At 47.0% G+C, this 21,756-nt stretch overlaps 1 protein-coding gene across 2 annotated transcripts in view; it reads right to left on the bottom strand.

Moving 5' to 3' along the window:
• Window positions 1-2,427: 2,427 nt before the first annotated feature.
• The window catches only part of PMP22 (peripheral myelin protein 22), a 30,541-nt gene continuing 11,212 nt past the window's right edge, over window positions 2,428-21,756 (bottom strand). For both annotated transcript variants that reach the window (XM_081805688.1, XM_006741413.3), the window contains exons 4-5: window positions 11,199-11,339; window positions 2,428-3,758 (exon numbers count right to left, since the gene is read on the bottom strand). In XM_081805688.1, the coding sequence (XP_081661814.1) occupies window positions 3,595-3,758; window positions 11,199-11,339 (305 nt within the window). In that variant the 3' untranslated portion in view covers window positions 2,428-3,594. The remainder of the gene's footprint in view (window positions 3,759-11,198; window positions 11,340-21,756) is intronic.

Here is a 21,756-nt window from a genome sequence, read left to right as displayed (position 1 = left end):
CTTCCCCGAGAACCTCCACTATTCTCGAGAGCACTTGAGGCTTGAACTTCTTCACTCTCTGGAGCAGATGTGGTCTGTTCCTGGGAAAGAAAGTAGAAACTATCTGTTTTGTGGATGTTTCTCCACCCAGGCAAAAATCTCTGAGCCAGGGCTCAGTGAGGTGGGTGTAGCTACACAGCAAAATACGATGTGGAATTTTGAAAGAATGAAACCGAGCTCGTTGAAAATAATGAGGTATATGCTGATGTAGAAAGATCTCCAATGTATATCATTAAATGAAAAGAACACCATGGTAGTAGTAGTTTAATCCCTTTGGGGTACATTTGTCAAATACTTAAATGGGTGTATATATGTGGGCATTGTCTTTTTTGGTGGAAGACATCATAAGCTATGTCTTATGGGTTATTTTTGGGGAGGTGGGAAAGAGGCTTTCCCATGTTATTTTCCCCTCTAGATGTGTTTAGGATGTTATGATCCTAGATATATATTACTTCTTTTTTTTTTAATGCCAAAAGCATTGCCTAGGTGGGGAGATTTGGGCCACTTTTGCTTTTCTTCTTTATTCTTATGTATATAAATTTTTAATTGTTAGGTCAACGTTATAGAGGAAGGTTTGTGAAATGGAAGTGTACTTTTCAAAGTACAAGCTCATGAAGTGAGGCTTCTAGTTTTCCCAATTACCTATGTCTCATGTTCACCTGGTGGCCATCTTGCCACCTGACTCCATCTATCCAAGTCTCAAGCAGAGTTAACCGATCACTATTGAAAACCTAGAAAGGGGAAAGCCCTCCTGTCAGAGCTGTTCAAAGACACAAGAGCATGAGGTGCCTGAAGGCGGCTTTATTCAGACCCTTGCTCCTCAAAATGTGGTCCATGGACCAGCAGCATCAGTATCTCTTAAGCACAAATTAGAAATGACGAACCTCAGTCCCCATGCCAGACCTACTGAACCAGATCTGCATTTTATAGGATTCCCAGGTGATTTATTAGCACGCTGTCTGAAAAGCATTTGACATCCCCTGCTATGCACTGTAATCATCTGCAGGGTCCTTTAAATCCATCAAGACAGGGTGGGTCCTAACATAGACAGAAGGAATCCACATCTGTGGGTGGCCCTTGCACGGGAGATTCTAATGTTGGGCCTGGGAATTCGAATTCCCCAGAACAATCAATATCTCCTTGCAATACACCTCAAACATCGCATCTGTGATAACCACTGATTTACAGAGGGCTTTCTATCTACTGCTCACTCTACTAAGCACTTTATACATTCCACCTCTTTCTATCTCTACAATCCCATAAACTTGGCATTGGCATGTTCACCTTACAGATGAGAAAATGGAATCTTAGAGTTGGTCTGTGCCCAGTCTCCTGCAGCTGGTAAGGGGCAGAGGGCAGGTTCAACCCAAGGAGCCTGATATGTATGTTCATTACAATATAGTTGTTTGCTTGTGGCTCTCATAAAATATTACCCTTTGTGATTAAGAAGTATGTGATCCTAGGGGCACCTGGGTGGCTCAGTTGGTTAAGCGTCCGACTCTTGATTTCAGCTCAGGTCATGATCTCAAGGTCATGAGATTGAGCCTGGTGTTGGGCTCTGTGCTCAGTGCGGAGTCTGCTTGAGATTCTCACTCTCTCTCTCTCCCTCTGCCCCTCTCTCCACTCGTGCTGTCTCTCGATCTCTCTCTAAAATAAATAAATTAAATCTTTAAAAAAAAAAAAAGTATGTGATCCTTTCTTGATCTCTGGTGCCCAGTTCAGTGTAGATACTCAATGAGAATTGGAGCAACGTTGAGGGCATCACAAGCTTGATGTTTTGCGCTTGTGCAATGTAACGTCAATGGGTAGAAATATCTATGGGTGAGATGCGGCCCAGAATCCTGGACCTAGATGACACATGCCCGTGCCCTCCCTCGGGACCCCATCAGGAACTTAGCTGATGCCTACTGATGTTTTATCTAAAAGCCTGGCCTCCCATCATCATCATGGAGACGTTCCGCCATAACATACCTCCTCTTCTTTGACAGGTTAGGGGTCTGTTCCGCTCATGCCAACATTCCCCATATGTTAGGTGAACGCATGACATGCTTCCGCGGCCCCCCCATGTGGTTCATCAGAGAAGAGAGCACAAGAGAGGGTTGAGCTAAACAAACACTCAAGTCCCCTCCGGCCCCCTTTACGGTTTCTGTTTCAACTGTAATTCCTGGTCCTCTCCAGTGAGCAGACATCTGCGTCCTCCCCAATGAGCAGACATTTTGCACAGGCTTATGGAAGGCATGATGTGCTCCCCGTCGCCTGTAAGAAAGCCAAAACGCAACCTAGACCACAAGTTCAACCTTGCTCTCCGCCGAAGCACTTACTCCCTCCTCTCTGAAAGGCACCTCCCCACCCACATCGGGGTCCCCACAAAATCCCAAGAGAGATCAGTGAGTTACTCTGATGTTTATTTTAATGCATCTTAGTCCACACAGTTGGTATAAAATCAGAAAAAGCAAAGCCAAAAAAAAAAAAAAGGTCTGGAGTCTTAGCATCAGAAGGGCACCGTATATACATCTACAGTTGGTGGCCAGTATGAGTCATTGCCAGACAGTCCTTGGAAGCAGAGAACAGTCTAGACCCAGCTGAGCCCTGGGAATGCACAGTCCCAGGCAGGGGGGCGTCTAGAGGCTTGTCCCGATGCTCCGACCGTAAGAAGAATGTGGGAGCGATAAAGGCTGTGTTTATTATTTCTTTATTATTGTAATAACTGCAGCCTAGCTAGGTACAAAAGCAGTTATAAACCATTTATAGTACAGAGAATTATTCAGGTCTCCATTCTACTTTATGTCATAAAATCGTTAATTGAATTTCCAGTGAGTAGTTTAGATGATTAGTGATAATAAGGAATGGTAAATACATAGCACCATTTCATAGGTTTGTTGTCACCGATTTCTCATCTCGACGTGTGACTGAGACACCCACCGTCAAGGGCAAGTATTCCAAGGCCACAAGCCATGTTTTTGCCAAGGGCTCCAGTTTGGGGGTTTTGTCCATGTGAGTGTGAGGCTTCACACGGAGGTGTGGGCAGTGCCCGTCTCTGTGTGAGATGCACTAGGTCACCCACAATTTAAGGGCTTTTGGCCATTCGGAGTTTCTACCCATACTTTGGTTTTCTAATGAGGTGGCGTGGAAGGGAGGTATCTTCTTTCAGATAAAAGGGAAGGGGCAAGACGGAGTTATTTCATGTCCGGGCAAAACAAAAAGAACGAAAAACAGAACAAAAATACTGAGCTCGATTACACGGTTAGGATGTAAAGTTCCTTAGCTACTTCTTTAGGATTCAACACAAGGCTGATGGTCAACATAAAAAGCAAACAATACTATGTACATATATGTAAAAAGTGTTATAAATAGGTTTATAAACCATAGATATTATATACATCTTCAGTCAACACTAACCCCCCCTTCAACTGCTTTCTGTTTGGTTTGGTTTGAGTTTGGGTTTTTTGACTAGCTCTTTTTTTTGTCTTTTCTTCTTTTTTTCTTCTGGTTTCTGGTTTCCTTCCTCCCTTCCCCTATGTATGCTCAGTGCCTCAGACCAGCTGTCTGGGCGCCTCATTCGCGTTTCCGCAAGATCACGTATATGACGCCGCTGAGCAGGGCCAGGGGGAAGGCCACCCAGGCCAGGATGTAGGCGAAGCCATAGGAGTACTCAGAGTTGAAATGCCATTCCGGGTGCCTCACCGTGTAGATGGATGCTGCGCTCATCACGCACAGACCTAGGGAAAGAGAGGGACAAGTAGGGGGAGGGGGAGGTGACAGCGAGGGGTCCCCTGTCCACCACCCCCAGTGCGGATCCCGTAGGACCCTGGGTACCTGCTCTTGACTCACACACACTCACACACACACCCCCCAGGTCACCCAATCTTTGGCAGACAACACTGTGCAAGAAGAGTATTATCTGATTCTGGAAGGAATCCGCTGCCAGATTGAGAGGAAGGGTCTCAAAGATCTAGAAACACGGGAAGCGATCTGCTCTCTGGTTCTGATCTATGTGACCCAGACCAGCATTTCCACAGTCCCCTGTCATCTTTTCTGCCCCATCTCTGTTCCTTTAACTGTCACCAATTCCTAGTCGACAGCAAGAATTTGGGCTGCAAGATAAACCTGGCTAGCTCCTTCCAAGGAGGGTTGGGTGTGGGAGCCCCTGGAAATCCGTGAACGGCTCTACAAATGGGTGGTGGCGTCATCTGAACCAGGAAATTGAAATGACACTTTGCTATTACCTGAGTCGTGCAAGGACCAGAGCACTGGGCTCCAGGCAGAACCCGGGGCCCCTTAGCAGGACTGCCATGTAACAGGTCAAGTGTGGGCATCGCTTAGGCATACAAAGGAATGGAGAGAGAGGAAAAAGAAGAGGAGGAGGAAGGACAGGATATGAGTGGGAAGCAGAGGGAGGAGGAAACTATCATTGCACTTGGTCCTTTCCAACAGTTCCTGGTGCTCCCAAGGCTGGGGCTGAAGCCCAAAGAGGAGAGAAAGGCTATTGGATACACAGATAAATCCCCTGCCCACCTCTGCAGCCCTTTGGTGTGGGGAAGACAAGAAAAACCTCCACGTAGGGGCTCTTGAAGCAGGCAAGTTAAAGACTGATGGCCAATGCCCACAATGGCAGTTGGCATCCCCCTACAGGGAGGGGTCCAGTGATGTCAGCACCCCAGCCCGGAGCTGCACAAAGCCCGCTCTGTTCCCTCTGTTCCCTCCTGAAAACAGGGTCTGTGAGAGGCTCTGAGTGACTCTATTATAAATCCAGCATGCTCTGCGGGATTCCTGTGGTTCCAAAGCTCCCAATGCCCCAGACCACCTACACCTAACCTCACTGCTATTTGGGCTGCCATTCTGTGGGACACTGCAACTTTGTTTGAACAAAGTGCATTAAGTGGGAATACGTTACATTCACCACCCTGATAAGACTGTCCTTCTCCAAGTCAAGAGAAGAAAACTCCCACGCGGTTGGCCCCCGCTGAGAACACGCTTTATTTGCCCTGAGGCCGTGATCCCCAATTCTCTTTCCCCCTCCCCACGCCCCCATGGCTCATCTCGGCGAAGTGCAAATTCGTGTCTTTAAGAAAGACTGAGGTTGGGGCGCCTGGGTGGCTCAGTCGTTGGGCGTCTGCCTTTGGCTCGGGTCGTGATCCCAGGGTCCTGGGATCGAGCCCCGCATCAGGCTCCCTGCTCGGCTGGAAGCCTGCTTCTCCCTCTCCCACTCCCCCTGCTTGTGTTCCCGCTCTCGCTGTCTCTGTCTCTGTCAAATAAATAAATAAAATCTTAAAAAAAAAAAAAAAAAGAAAGAAAGACTGAGGTTGTCTCTGGGGCGATACTGACCTACCTAATGAGGGCAGGGCTACGAGAAGAGAAATGTGACCGAGGGAACAGCGTGCAAAAAAAGGCCAGGCCGAGGCTTGGCACGCTGGGAAGGCTTCCAAATGGGCCATGCGTCTACCTGGCCACCGCATGAAAAAAGGCCACGGGGAGCTGTGTAGACCAGCCGTGCCCCGATTTCACTGGCAAAGGGCGAACATTCTGTGACCAAGAGGGACAGAGGAGGCAGGATTCACAAGTATAGTGACTACGTAGATGGCCTAGTTTATATGAAACTTGCCTGAGGAGCATCTCAGAAGCCAATGAACCGGAGCTTCGCCGCGATCAGCAATGAGCGGAGATACTTTACAAAGCCCAAGAGTGGATACGCGCTTTGTAATTACTGTCGTCGGGAGACTGATGTTTTAGGGAGTATGTTATTACAAGGCTGCCTGGCTGTAGAGCATTATAGGTACCCTGGGATACAGGGTAGTTGATGCCACATGGTAGTCCCGAAACAGGTCCCCGTAAGTGGGTGGGAACTTGCTTCCTCACCCACCAGTAGGTGGGGGCGCAGGGATGAAGGCCCCCCATGGGGAAGGTGAGTGAGGTTGCTGCTGCACCAGCAGTCTTGTACCTTCCTTCCCCACGGACGAGCAGTCTGTGCTCTGGGAGTGACGAGGACGCCCTGGTAGGAGCCTGAGTCTGGGAGGGTAGTCAGCAGTCAGCGGCAGCCCCGGACCCCGTCCAGACAACATTCGAGAGTTTCTCCCTGTCAGGACGGCTGGATCTGCAACCAGCCCCTTAAAGCCCCCTTGAAGAGGAGGCCTCAAGCTCCCTTCACAGCAACAACAACCACAGGTGAGCGATCAGAGCCCAGAACCTTTAGAAGGGAGCAACCAAGGGGCCAAAGGCGAAGCAAGAAATGGAGGGAAGTCTCGAAACTTCCTTATCTCCATTCTGCTTGGCTCCGAACACATGTAATGAGCGCCTAGTGTGTGCAGGCACTGTTCTGGCTACTGAGGGCACCAAGATGGATAAGACATGGCCCTTAGCTTCAGGGGGGAGTGTCATTCAGGAGCGGACATGTCCATAGAAACTTCTGATATGGTCTGACATGATTGCAAGAGAGGGAGATGCTCTGACAGGATGGACGGGCATGGAGTCCAAACTGGGGGGCCCAGGGAAGCCTGACGGGGCAGACGGCGCTTGACCCGAGTCTACAGGGTGTGGACAAGGTAGCCAGGAGAAGCGGGTCCTGACAAGGATCTCCCTTGACGGGGAGGGGCAGTGCGTGGGGAGGCTGGGAGCCCTGAATGGCACGCTGAGGAAGTTGTGGTGGGAAGCACACCTTCAGCAGAGGGGAAACATGATCCGGGGTGTGTTTTAGAAAGATCTCTCTGGCAGCAGCGTGGGAAATGGATTTCGGGGTGGCGAAAAGGCAGGGGACGGGAAGGCGCCCGAGTTGGCTTTTGCATGAGGGTAGTGGTGTTCATGAGGGCAGGAGGAGAACAGAAGTGGACACAACGTCCACACAGGGGTGGACTGGGTCTGGGGTGAGGGAGAGAGGGAACACCGCCCCCCCCCCGCCCTGGCATGGCCCCCTGGTGGGCTAACATAGCTCACTGGGAAAACAGGGATGTCCGGAGAGCCGGGAGGAGCGAGCAGTCAACAGAATTGAAAGGAGTGGAGGGACTCCGCCAGTGACATCAGGGAGTTATATCAGTGACCTCCGCAGAAGCCGCTCATTCGAGAACCTGAAGCGGAAGCCAGAGGGAAGTTGGCCAGAAAGTCAATGGTGGGTACAAGGTGCCTCATGGCGTTGGTTGGAGGAGTGAGTGACTCTGACTCATTCCCTACCTGGTCCTGAGCGTCATGAGGTGGGCCAGAAAGAGGCTGGAAGTTCCCTTCCTCTGAAAGCATTGGGCTCTCTGTCTGACCTACGCAGAACCTTCTCTGTGCTGCTGGTCCAGTTTCCGATTTCAGCATCCAAGTGACCCTCACTGCCTCGAAAGCCACTCACTGCACTCCTGGATTCCGACCTGGGCTCAGCCAGTGCAACATCTGGAATGGTTCGCTGCAAGGGGGGGTCGCTAAATGTGACATCTGGCTGCCAACGGCCTTTGAGCCACTCGGAAGAGGGAGGGCACTGTGCTTTTTTATTCATCCCCAAAAGTCTTTCGTTCTAAAGCCCTACGTCTGTATCAGTCTGTTTCACAGAAGAAACAGAACAAACAAAAACACTCAGGAGTCTCCTTTTACCGTCTTCTCTGTTCTCGGTAATCACAATAAATAGTAACTACACATGTGACCCCCGTTTGATTCTGCCAAGGGAATACAATTACCCAGTCATCCAACAAGTGGGTTATTCAGGGACTTCTACGTGGCGTGCCCGGAGCTCAGTGCTGGGTGTTAAGTAGTGAAATATAAATCCAAACACGGGGCTCTGTCTTTCAGGTCGGTATCTCTATGAATTTCTCGATGCTTTCTCATCAAGTGCAACCCAGCCCAGCAGACGTAGGATCACGGTAACCACTGTCTGAGAACAGAGCGGTACCGGTTCTGAAAATAAAAAAGACTCCAAAATCCAGGGAGAGGATCAGAATGGCTCTTCTCTAAGAAGGGCGTTTAGAAGAATCTGTGGCTCACGAGTGGGATGAGTCTGTGGCAGAGAAATTCCTAGAAGACCTTAAGGTGGGATTAGGGATAGTGTGATGGTTACACCAACAGTTCCCAACCCTGGATGAACATCAGAGTCACCCAGGGAGCAGCCCCACCCAAGAGCTTTCCAGGGATGAAGACTGAGCACTGGCATTTCTTTTAAAGCACCCTCTTTTTAAAAAGGTGATTAAAAAAAGATTTAATTATTTATTTGAGGGGGAGGGGCAGAAGGAGCAGGAGAGAGAATCCCAAGCAGAATCCCCACTGAGCACAGAGCCTGACATGGGGCTCGATCCCATGCCCCTGAGATCAGGACCTGAGCCGAAACCAAGAGTCAGACGCTCAACCGACTGAGCCACCCAGGCGCCCCTAAAGAGGTGATTCTGATGTACAGCTAAGATTGAAAAGCAATGAACTGGATGGAGCCTCTTGACACATCTCCAGGAAGCAGCCAACCTAAGAAGTATGTAATCAAGGGAAGACAGCTCTTCAATGTGAGACCTGTGGCTTATTATGAAAAGCAGAAGGGGATGAGGCAGCAAAGCAGGCGGACTGATAAGCACCCGCAGAGGTGTAATCTAGATCAAGCAGAGACGGCTCCTAAAGCTACAGTCAGCCCCGAGAGCCCCCCACACCTTGTACCTGCCTTTCCCACACGCTCATGTGTGTGGTCTATGAAGACCGCAGCTGGGCCCTCCAAAGGGGAGCGAGGCAAAGACAGTGCAGCCCAAAACAGCCACCTGGGAGACTCTGAAGATTTTCCAGGGGCTTCCACTTAAAATGCTTCAGTGTGGGGCACCTGGGTGGCTCAGTCGGTTAAGCGTCTGCCTTCGCCTCAGGTCATGATCCCGGGGTCCTGGGATCGAGCCCCGCATCGGGCTCCCTGCTCGGCAGGGAGCCTGCTTCTCTTTCTCCTCCCTGCTTGTGCTCTCTGTCTCTCTCTCAAATAAATAAATAAAATCTTTTAAAAAGATAATAAAAATTAAAAAAATAAAATGCTTTGGTTCTTTGAAGATGCAAGGGAATCTGTAAGGGAAGCCCCTTCCTCTTTTAGTCCTCAACTTGAGTGGCAAAACCCTACAGAGCAAGTTCAAATGCAACATTCTGGAGAGCCTGTGGTTACCAGAGGACTCACTTTCAGCTCACGTGAACTGGAGTTCAAGTTAGGAACAGAACATTCTTTGGGCTTATAGATCACGGCCACTCCTGTGGCTCGACATGGCTAATTCAAGACAACTTCTTATTGAAATAGGGGCCGCCAGGCTGACAAACTGATAAACTGAAAACTGGATCCCATGAGAGATAAGAAGCTACATGCAAAGAGGAAGAATGAAGAACAAATCACGTGCTTTTAGATTTAGCAGGGTTTTTTTATAGCAGAATTCTAACGGGCTTGCATTGAGTTCAGAGGAGATTCAAAACAGGACGGGTTAGCAAATACATGTTGGAAAAGCAGAGTTTCTGGCTTGGATTTTGGATTCTGTGGCAATTTTGGTGGATTCTGCATCTCTAACGATCAGGAGGTTCTTAACTAAATATTGAGTCCATGCAGAATGCATTCTGTTGTTCTTGCGTGAGCTGGGCAACCTTGGGTACTCATGACACTCTCCTGGTCTCAGTTTATCTATCAGTAAAATAACACGCTGGGGCAGGTCAAATATAAACATTTGATGAAAGTTCTGGTTCCTAAGTCTGGATTGTTTTATCTCAAGGACACATCCATTGATGGAACAGGTATGATCATCCTTTGACTTGATATCAAACTGTAAATGGTGAGCCGAAAAAGAAATCCCAGAATACATTCTAGTTTTACGTATGACTTCCGGAAGCGGAGTGACTAATGATAACTCTGCTTCTAACATACCTAGGGATGATACCTTACTCCATAATTCGTGATTTAACAAAACTGGCAACACTCCAGTATACCAAACCTGGCTTGGTATAAAAAAACTATGCAAGGAGCAAAGCACTATTTGGTTTTGAAATCCTCAAATGGTACATAATGAAATGAAATGCTGTGTTTGAGGATTTAATGAGAAGTAGGTGTCCAGTCTAATTCCTTCTTCCGGGAAAGGGTAACTCTCTGGCTTCTAGAAAAGGTCATCAACATTCAACCTCAGGCTGTGCCTTATAATACAGCTACGTGTAAGCCATGATATCCCCACATCCATCCATCCATCCATCCATCAAGGACATGTGGGCTGTTCTCAACCCTCCAATGATGCTCCTGAGCACAGGGTGGTGATTCAGCACCATGGACATTCCGACAACCAACCAAGAGATAGCATAGTCCTTTGCCTACTCAGCCAGATACTAAAACATCTCACAGTACATATGGCATGTATGGAGTTTGTGACTTATTAACATGGACTCTAGGAGCCACCACCCCATCTGCCTCTTACTTCTCTCTAGTGTTTGCTGACTCAGTCAACTGGTAGTCAACAGACAGAAGAAGGATAAGTGTCAGTGAAGGAAGACATTGCTCAGAATCTAGAGACAAAGTTGGAAGATGTCACCCTCTATAATAGAAGCTTCTCGGACTCTGCATATTGTACATATGGATAACCCCGCTGGAGGAGTTGAAGGAGACCTCTCATGTGTTGTCATGGCCCCATGTTTGGAAATGATGGCATATTACACAGGGGTGCCAAAATGAAGACACCTGAGGATGATAATGGTAAATCAAAGCCCACCGGAACCCTGGAGGGGGAGTAAAGGAGAGTAAGAATTCACCATGGCTTCATCCTGTTTAGAGGGAGGAGACACAAGGTCAGCAGCACATCAGGGACCCTTTCCATGCCAAAGCAGGGATAGCTCCTCGGGGCATAACATAATGTACGGTGATACGCCCTCAAGACTGGCCTTGGTCCTACTGATACTCTTGGCATTCACCTCTGATTATGTGTCCAGATTGTAGCTTCATTCCTGGTGACAGGTCTGGCTGGGTTAGGGACCTTCCTTCCAGAGCCCCTAAGTCTTATTTCCTATGGATCTCGTTCCATGGCGTAGTGGAGAGTTCCCAAATTCTAAGGTGTAGGTACACACACACACTCACACACACACACTTTCCAAAACCATCCAAGGTACGGACTCACAAACATCAGTCCTTCCAGGACTATGTCCCTCTACTGACTGATCATTCCCCAGCCTTGGACAGGCACAGTCTCCACAGGAACTGGATATCATCTCCAACTTACCGGCAAGGATTTGGAAAACTCCAGTGATGTAAAACCGGCCCCCTTTGGTGAGGGTGAAGAGCTGGCAGAAGAACAGGAACAGGGACAGAACACTGAAGATGATGGACAGGATCATGGTGGCCTGGACAGACTGCAGCCATTCTGGAGGGGAGAGACACCAGGTTAGGAAAAGCCCGCCAGGGCTGGGTGAGGGCCTGTGCCATGAGGAACATGGCGCCCGGCGCACCGTGACCCCTAAAACCCACAGTCCTCCAGGTGGCAGAAGCCCTCTTTTATAAGCAGAACTCACTTGTATAATTTACTTAAATTAGTCCTTTCCTTAAAAGGACTTAATTGTGGTCCTTTTAAGAAAGGGCTGTAAAAACACCGCGCCTAAGAGTTAAACTCAAGTTAAAATATATTGAACTCCTTCCCAGGCTTTTTGCCAAATGTGTTACTCCCACATAAGTACACGTGTTAAAGAGGGTCTGAGCCCCGCCCACTGCCTTCTCTCTTCTTGCCCTCAAAGGGCTTTCAAGGGCTTGCTTATTGGAACCCCTGTATTCCAAGAATAATTTAAAACCACTGTTCAAAATATCAGCATCCCCCAAGGAGAGATAGGGATCGTGAGGATGGCTGGGAAGAACAAACAGTATTGATGCCAAAACCAATTCTGTAGTAAATTGGAAGAAAATGCTGATGGAGAAGAGCGAGCTATGAAAATCCATTTGCTCGGCCAAGCTGTATCTTGGTCAGTCTCAACCCCAGTCATGAGCCTCAGCACAGAGCGCTCTGTGCTCAGTCAAATAGCCAGGTGGGATGCTGGGATTCTACTTCCGCAGCTTCGCTGAACCCCCAGCTTGGATCAAATCCCCAAGTTGCCAACTGAAATGCGGGCAGAAAAGGGAATTCTGTAGTTCACCGTCTACTGCAAAAGAATGTCGTCTCAGGAGGGAAGGGAGAAGAGGACACAGCGTGGGCTCAGCACTACAGAGGGGACCTAAGGTGTTCCCCCTAGGAGAGCTGCATTTGGCTTTGCCCACCTGTCACCCGCGTCCTTTCCTCCGAGTGCCAAAGAATCACTGGGGTGGGTGCTGCTCTAAACAAGGCAAAGCAACTGGAGAAGCCACAGGGCTTTATCCTCTCAGCCCAGTAACTGGGTAGTGTGCAAAAGCTTCGAGAAACGCATCGATGCTTAACACAGTCCTCCAAGCTATGAAATCTGCATGACTCATAATCAATCACTGAATACGATGAACGTCATTTGAGTCACAAGGAGATCACGGCAGAATTTTAAGGGCGCTGGCAGGGTTAACTGAAGAAATGTCGGAGATCCGCTAATCCAGCTCCTTTGTACTGAAAGAGACTTCCGGAGATGTTCTGATGAGCCCAACAGGCACAGCCAACTCTGGGAGGCTCTTGATTCCAGCCTAGTATTCTTTCCACTGTGACAGAACATTTGCTCCTTTTATGTTTTCAATGTCTTTGTCAATTAAGGTAAGAAAATGATGTCCCGGGTATCGAGCCATCCTGACTTCATTTTTTATATACCTCCTAATTAAATCTGTTTGTCTTTCTCCAGCCCTAGTAATTCCTCTAGGGGAGCAGTCTGCAATAAAGTTAATGTTTCCGTAATGTTATTTTTTCAAAAGTAAACCAATTATCCGGTGCTTTGGTAGGTGAGGCTGGGAACATAACGATACATGAGACCCAGATCCAGAACGAAAACAGTGATTGAGTTTTTTGGCTGGGAAACGTTCTTCCGGGTACACCCTCCCGGGCAGAGTGGCTGGGGCAGAAGACAATCTGGATTTCCTCCTGCAACTCTGAAACCTTTACCTTACTCTTTACCTCCCCTACCACTAACAACAGACTCACATTTAGAGAAAACTCAAAATCTTTGATGCTAAATCTACAGGAATAAGAAAAATCCCTTAAGACTTAGAAACGCAACTAAAGCCTTCTTGAAACTTTCTTTACCAATAATTTGAACTTGAGTCCCAACCCCATTACAATGGAGTTAGTTTGCCATAAGGTGTCAAATCAGATGAGAATTAGGGGGTCAAGGAAGTTTTTATTCAATGGGCATTTATTTGCTGAACACTTAACTGTTTTGAGGCTGGCTCTCTGGTAAGCTCTGGGAATACAACGTTGAAGAAGGTTTTCAACCATAAGTACAATAAATAAAATACATACATGAAGATAGTAAATCCAACTACATCATCGATCACAATATATGTAAATGGGTTCAAGTCACTTGTGAGAAGATGAAGAATTTCACCTTGAATTACATAATTCCCACTGATAGTCTGATACAAGAGATACACCTAAAACAAACAACAGTCGAAAATTGAAAGAATTTAAGAAGAGGTGGCAGGCAAATATTAACAAAAAAGAAAGTAAGTATAGTAATAATAGCATCAGACAACACAGAATTTAAATTGGAAAAGATGAAAGGAGCCAAAGAGGGATTTTCATAGTGAGGAAAGACCCAGTTGACCATGAAGAAATGGTAGTCGTAAACCTTTATGCCTATAAAATAACATGGCCCAGGGGCGCCTGGGTGGCTCAGTCATTAAGCGTCTGCCTTCGGCTCAGGTCATGATCTCAGGGTCCTGGGATCGAGCCCCGCATCAGGCTCTCTGCTCCATGGGGAGCCTGCTTCTCCCTCTCCCACGCCCCCTGCTTGTGTTCCCTCTCTCGCTGTCTCTCTCTCTGTCAAATAAATAAATAAAATCTTTAAAAAATAAAAATAAAAAATAAAATAAAATAACATGGCCCAGAAAAAGTATAAAGTAAAAGATAATTGGGAGAAGAAACTGACAAAGTCACAATCATAGTGAAAGGTCTTAGCATACCTCTCTCAGAATAAACAAATCAAGTAACTAAAAAAAAATACAGTAGCAGAGAGATTATTGATAACAGGATTAACCACTTCAATTTAGTAGATATACAGAAAATTTGTGTCCATATAACAAAGACCATGAATTATTTTCAAACGTACAAGGAACAGTCTTACACACTATGTATTAGGCGACAAGTAAATCTCAATAAATTTCAAAGGAAGCAAAATGATACAGGCATAAATCGAGGCGAACAGAAAGTAGGAATGAAAAACAAACTGGCCAAAATAAGATCGGAAATTTAAAAATAGTATTTGGACAAAGAAATCAAGATGAGAACTAAAACTTTCTTCAGCAGAGGTTGTGATTCAGAAAGTAGTCAACGTCAAATCTATGGGCGGTGGTCCAAGCCGTACTCTCAGTGGAAAATGTATGCCCTTAGAGCATTTACTAAAAAATACAAGTATTGGCAAAGAATGAACTAAACTTTCCACTTAAGAAGTTAGAAAAGGAATAATTAAATGAATCCAAAATGAATTGACTCATTACTGATGAGAGCAATTGTTAATAAAATTTAAAAAGGACGAAAATACGATTAATTAAAGAATCATGTTCTTTGGTGGGGGGGGCTCAATAAAGCAGACAAATTTTATTAAAGCACATAAAAGTGCTAAAGACATAGAAACATACTATGTTTCCAGATAGAAATACTCAAAGTCTTAAAGATGCCGCTTTCCCCCAAAGTAATGTACAAATTCGATGATATCCTAAATAATATCCCAACCGGAACTTGACAAATGCTTTAAAAACTTATCTGAGGGCCACTGGATGGCTCAGTCGCTTAAGCATTTGCCTTCGGCTCAGGTCATGACCCCGGGGTCCTGGGATCGAGCCCTGCATCGGAGCTCCCTTCTCAGCAGGGAGTCTGCTTCTCCCTCTCCCTCTGCTCCTCCCCCTGCTCGTGCTCCCTCTCTCTCTCAAATAAATAAATAAAATCTTTAAAGAAGTAAAATAAAAAAATAAAAACTTATCTGAAAGACAATAAACAACAATAGCCAAAAAAATTTTTGAACCAAACACATGAAGAAAAGACAAAAATACACAAACAAAAACAATGAGTCAGAACATCACCTACCAGATATCCAAATATAGATATGCAAAGCATGTATTTATATTATAAAGTTCTAGCAGTTCAAACAGTGTGGTATTAGCCATGAACGAAAAATAAACAATGGCACAGAGCTAAGACTTTGGGAGTATATCTGTGAATTCAGTATATAACAAAACATATAAATCAGTAGAGAAAAAATACAACAGATACCAAGTGCGGATGGCTATCCATTTGTCGAAAAAATAAAAGATCTCTAGCTCACATCATCCACAAAGTTCAATTCCAGATGCATCAAAAAGCTCAGTGTAGAATTATAAAGTCATACAGACACATGATTCACAAACGAGAAATAGGAATAGCCAATAAACATCTTTAATGGTGCTCAACCTCATTAGTATCCAGGAAAATGCAAGTGAAATCCAGAAGGAATGTGATGTCAATGTTTATCTATCAAATTTGCAAAAATCAAAAAGGTTGATAATGTCAACAGAGTACATGTATGAGAGATCCCTCTGAACACCGTTCAGAGGGATGATTAATATAATCATCCTTCTGTGACTGGCAATTTGGCAGAGTATCTTTAAATTGTTAAATGCCAATAACTTGACTCCACAATTTAATCACTACATGGTGGATAAATACTTAAACATATCCTCAAAGAGAAATGAATAAGGATTGCTCACTATACCATCACTCCCATGAGTGGAAATAAATTAGGGTAAATCCCTACAACTGAATATTTTTGCAACAGTTAAAAAGTCACGAGTTAGAAAATGAACAACCTCTGAAAGATCTCCAAGACAACGAAAAGACTAAGGTGTCCACACAACATGATGTCATTATGTAAATACACACCAAAAAAACCTTTATAAATACATGCAAATGTGCAAATACACGCATGAATATGCGTGTGTGTGTTCACTGGAAAAAGAGCCAAAGACGTGCCAACTGATATCCACGGTTGCCCCTCAGGAGCTGTAGCTAGATGGAGGAGAGTTTGGTCTTTGGTCAATATCTGCATCATCAGATTTATTTTTAATACGGAGAATATGTTCCTATAACATCTGAATAATTAAAACTAACTTAAAAGATCACAAGGCAAAGCAGACAGGGCAGCCCACAAGAAGGATTCCAAAGCTCAAAGAACAGTTGGAATCTGGATGGGACTGGTGTTCCACTCGCCGGTAGTCAAGGGACTTCTGCCCTCAAACGCTATCAGATCAGAAGCTACATATGGGAAGGGCGGGGAGATAAAGAACGGAGCCTGGAGGGAGCAGACTCCATCCCAGCTTCGACAGGCTGGCTGAATTATTCAGAAGGAAGCCCACGAGGTCCTGAGGAGATTCTGAAGTGCAGAGGACATTGCTCCAGAGCCAGAATCCCTCACCTGGATTGGACTCGACCAGGAGCTTGGGGCATGGCAGGTGTTTGATCCCATATGAGGACTCGAGCCAAGCCTAAGTGCTGGGCAGCCAGGCACTCTACTCACCACAGCCCAGGGGATGGTTCTGCCACCTACTTCTGCTCACCACCGGCTTCACTTGCCACTTAGGCATGTGTTCAGCCTTGAATTTCTCTTCTCTGACAGTGACATACCAACTATCTCGTAGGGCTATCGCAATGATCAAACAAGCTGATAGGAAAGCTCTGTCGGAGGATGATACGAATCACCCCATTTAAAAAGCTGATGTTGAGGACCGGGGCAAATAAGCGTTTACGGACTATTGCAGGGTACGGTTTCTCCGGGGTAGATTTGTCTGGGTCACTCGGGTAATGATACGTGGGGACCACAGCGTTCGCGCAAGCCACATGATTAGGGCACCAACCAGAGCTCCGAAAGCATTTGCAAGTATTTGCAAATTATCTGGAAAGAGGCAGATTGTGACCATGTTCGGCTTTGCAGGTCAAGGTAGGGTCTCCGTGGCCTTTCCTTGGTCTTGGCATCTTAGCACAAAATCGGTCTTAGTCGGTATGTAAATGAACGGGTGGGGCCCACTCATCCAATAACGCCTGACTTACAAAATCAGTAGAGAGACATCTGATGTAAGGGACGGAGCTCTCAATGACAAACCTGTTTTATACGGAGCAAACCTAACACGACACCAATATTACAAGGGGCAAATCTGAGCTCCTATCCAAGCCCCAGGGCAGGGAGACACTTTCTCTCCAATTGCAAGTTTGTGATCATTCGCTGAGCCAGTAATGAGCACCCACGGTCATCCTCCAGGCCCCACTCAGTGGCTGGCCCCAGGTGGATGCCTGGGTAAATATTTGTGGAATTCCCCGTGGCAACGTTTTAATCTCCAACCTTGGTGCAGAGCATAGGAATTAAACGCCCTAAAACTCTCTGCAGGCTCGGTTCTAATGAGAGTGCCAGGTCCAGGGGCTGCTGACAGCTTTTTTGACATGGGCTGCGGCTGCAGGCAGACCCCGCTCCCCCAGCAGATAAGGGCAAGCTTGAGTTACTCAATGATCAAAGCTCGCCTCAAGGTCAGATTCCTGCTGCCGTGGCAGCTAAGCAGTGAAGGAAGGACATCTGCCCCCGCAGTTGTATTCTTAGCCCAGGCCTGCAGTCCAGTGAGCTACGGGCTCAGAGAGGATGAAGCTACTTCGAAATGTGCCAGATCATCCGAGGCCTTCCGCATCCTTCATTACCAGCACAGAGCCACCTGCCCCTCCCATCCCCGGCCCCGCGGGGACTCCGAGTGACTCCTAAAAGCTTTCTGACTCAATCAAGAGAACGGGTTTTCTTGGAAAGGAGAGGAAGGACAGGTGCGGGAAAGTCGGCACACATCGGGAAGGCCAGGAGAGAATAAAGCCTCGAAGAAAGAGACCACTGGAGGGGACGACCGAAAAAAAAAATCATAATTTAAAAAAATTAAAATTAAAAAAGCACGGGACCAACAGGGCCTGGCTCCCCACCCTCAAACCGCCCCACCCACCTGCCATCACACACTGCCATTTTCCTTACTTCTGAGTAGGAATGTCATTCCAGGAATAGCTGACTTACCAAGAGGCCTCCATCCTCAACAATGTGGCCTTTAAAAGGCACTTACGCTTTGCCCACCAGCTGAAGCACGTGCAGGGCCCAGCGTGGGTCCCCCGCCCTGGGGGCTTCAGTTTCATCCCCATCCAGACAAAGCTGACAGCTCTGAAGGGAGGTTCAGGTCTCAGGCTGGACGCAAACCAGAGGGGGAAAGCTGCGTGTGGGCGCTCAGCCCACAGACCGTGGCCCGGAGCTCACAGAGCCGAGGAAGGCCACATGGGAGGAAGATCTTCTACATATTCGTAGAGGGCATATTAACCAGAGCAAAACCCACAGAAAGAAACTTCACGTCAAGGTGTTTCAGCTAAACCTGACAGAATCAATAAACCGCACTCCTAATTAAAAGGCTCAGTGGTAGACACAGGAAGGAGTCTTTCAGAGTCTAACTTATATGTGTGGTTTGAAACCTACAGTCTTACTCTGCTAACTAGTCCTGGGGCTTGAGAAGGAAATATAATGTATAATATAGGATGGAAGGTACCTGAAAATAGGAAGCTGCTGGAGGTTTCCTTTATTTTCCGGTTAGAAAACTCTAGTAACTAGAGGATCGGGTTAGGCTAGGCTGGGTTTCTCAAAGAATTGTTGTGGGACCGCTCAACTGATTAAAAAAAACGAAAACAGAGGGACTGGGTTGCATGGTCAAGTCCATTATCGTCCCTCCTTAGATGTTAATTACAATGTGCAATGAAATACTAAAGACTAAGGGAATTCTTGCCATATAAGAAGAAGCCTTCTTAACTTTCGAATTTTTGTATTTTTAAACTGACTCATCAGAAAACTTTTTTGTTTTGTTTTAAGAACAGACCTCTTGGAACCACTGGGTTTGGCAGGAAAAATGGCAGTCGAGGACAGAAAGGCATTGTTTAAGAGCTGTATTATCCGAGAGAGTACAGGGGAGGAGGGGGATGCCTGCGTTATTCTCAGGATCTTTGGGTTTGAAAGGCATTCTCCATATAATAATCACCATATAATCTCCATCTCCATACAATAATCAAAAGCCCCCTCTCCTTTTAATCCTGGAAGTGTTTCCGAAAAGGCCAAGCGTCATGGCGATTAAGAGCTAGAATGGAGTCCCTACCCCACCAGGCACAGTAACCCACCTTCCCTTCCCCTAGCACAATGCCCTACTCTCCCCTGCACAGCTACTGAAATTCTACCTAATTCCCAAGGCCCAGCTCAGAGGCCACCCCAACTCAGGACACTCCCCCACCATGTCACAATTATATCCTGAATATGAAGAGGCCCCAGGACATGATGTGGTAGGTGCCAAATCCAGGCCTTACCTCCATGCTTGTTCTGCTAGACAACCAGAGCACCTGCCCCAGGTTCTCAGTTTGTTAGAGGCAGGCCCAGGGCAAAAAAAAAAAAAAAGCAAGGACTCCTGAGGTCTACTCTACTGGGTTTTCCACCACAACACACGGGGGATCCTGAGAGGTTCAATAATGTGTTTGAAATCTAATGAATTAAATGACCCTACCGCCTTTCTTTAGGTTTAGAATTCACAGAAGCTAGGGAGGGAGGAGGGAGAATGGTGTGGCGAGGTAATGGGGTCCCCCCCTTCTCTGCTCATCGACCTGGCAAAGCCAAACCACCGCCCCAGCTTCTGGCGGGGCAAGAAGAGGCTCATGCCCGCTCTCTCTAGAGGGAGAACATGACGTGGCTGGGACTTCCGAAGCCACTGAAGGAAGGAAGCATCACCCAGACAAGGGGAGAGTCTCGAAGACAAAACTGGGGTCTCGGAATATTTGAAGTCAGCCTAGGGACCCTTCAGAAGTTTAAACCAGGCAACCTGGTCAAACCCCAGTCTAGCACATCAGGCAGGAAGGAAGCTGTCAGAAATGAGCGGACCTAAGAGGGCACAGACTTGGGTATAACAGAGACACCGCTTCGCGACAATACCTCAAGGCACCTCTCCCATATCACTGGCCACTCTTTCCCTGTCCCTTCTGCTAACTTCTTCCCGCAACCCATTTACTCACTGGGGTATCCCAACACTCAGCTCTGGACCCTGTGCCTTTCTTTCTTGCCCTCCCTCCCATCCCTTCCTCCAGCCAGCACACTCAGCCACACTGGACTCTTTCCATTACCTCCTGGAATATTCTTCCTGTGATTCTTCCCGTGACCGGTCCCCCTGGTGTCCATCCACAAGACGGGGAAGGAAGACGCCTTCTGTAACCAGCTCCCCCAACCTTGGCGACTTTCTATGTCATCACTCTGTCTCCTTCAGAATCCTTTCCACTCTCCACACTTGAGTATTTATTGTATATTCTGGGTGTCCCCCCAAGTCACCATGAGCCCCACTAGAGCAACAACTTGGTCTTTCTTGTTCAGCTCTGTGTGGTCGGCGTGTGGATGCGCTCAATATATTTGAGGAATATAAACGAAGGGACCATGCTGTTAGCTCTTCGAAAATGAAAGAGGCTCTCTTGAAAGGCAGTGAGTTCCCCATCACTGGTAGGATGAACATGGGATGGGCTTAGTGGAGAGGGGTCTGAAGCAAGGTGTGGCGGGAGAGAGGGATGGACTTGATGACCTCCCAGGTCCCTGCCAACATTGGGAGTCTATGTGTGTGTCCATGACGACACACTCAGGAGGCTTTGTGCCAGACATCCTTCTCTCGGGCACTGAAAACCAACACCCACAACCTCAGGCCCCGTGACAGCCCATCCCTGCTCCTGAAATACAAGAAATGCTTTCTTGACTCTGCTGGAATCCTGGGAATGCAATTTAAATTTCTGAAGAAGCAAAGACTGCGTTTCAAGGGCCCTGTGGTTCAGACCCAGGTTTGAACAAGCATGTAGAATTAACGCCTGGATGTTGGCACCTAATGAGAAACTTTGCAGGTTGCAACATTAGCATTCTGACACCACATCCCATCCCTTGTACCTCCCTCGCCTGGCAGGGCCTCAGCAACCCACAAGGGCCTGTAAAATCAAGAGCCGTTACTTGGGCAGAGATTGTGGGTTGGCCCAGAGAGCCACAAAGATTTTAAATTGCAAAACATGAACCCATAAATGCAGAGGGCCTCCTGTGTTCTCTAAAATCTGACCAAGAGCTGAGCCACAGACGAGGAAATGGTCTGATGCCCTTGCTGAAATGACAAGGCCACCAAACGGATAAAAAAAGAGAGAGAGAGAGAGAAATCTGGAATCAAGGAAGACACAGACGACAAGTGACCACCGAGGCTCAAGCTAGGGGCTTCTGAGACTGGCAACATTTATATTTTTCTGATTTTCAATCCAAAGCATCAGTCTAATGCTGGCCACCACCTGATGGCCTTGAGTTCGTTGTTGCCATCGTTGCTTAGAATGGAAAGGAAAAGCATTGACTGCTCACTTTCTTGGCTTGAGATCCCGGCTCCAGCCCAGCTCCAGCCCTCTGACCCATTGGGCTACCCACCAGGTACACACAGATAAAACAAAGAAGGGGAGAATGCCAGTGTGTATTTGGACCTAAAATGTGCAGAATATGGAGAGTTCAAAACAAAAAGCATTAGTTTGGTCAATTCGAGGCACGTTTTGCCGAACTTTCTGGGTCAGTAGACTTTAAACTCACTCATGGCGATGGCACAAGGGCTCC

The sequence above is a fragment of the Leptonychotes weddellii genome, chromosome 15, assembly GCF_054177405.1.
Source record: "Leptonychotes weddellii isolate Sample4059 chromosome 15, ASM5417740v2, whole genome shotgun sequence".
NCBI lineage: Eukaryota > Metazoa > Chordata > Mammalia > Carnivora > Phocidae > Leptonychotes > Leptonychotes weddellii.
Note: the sequence above shows the minus strand (reverse complement) of the source record. Positions and strands in the feature narration are given on the sequence as shown.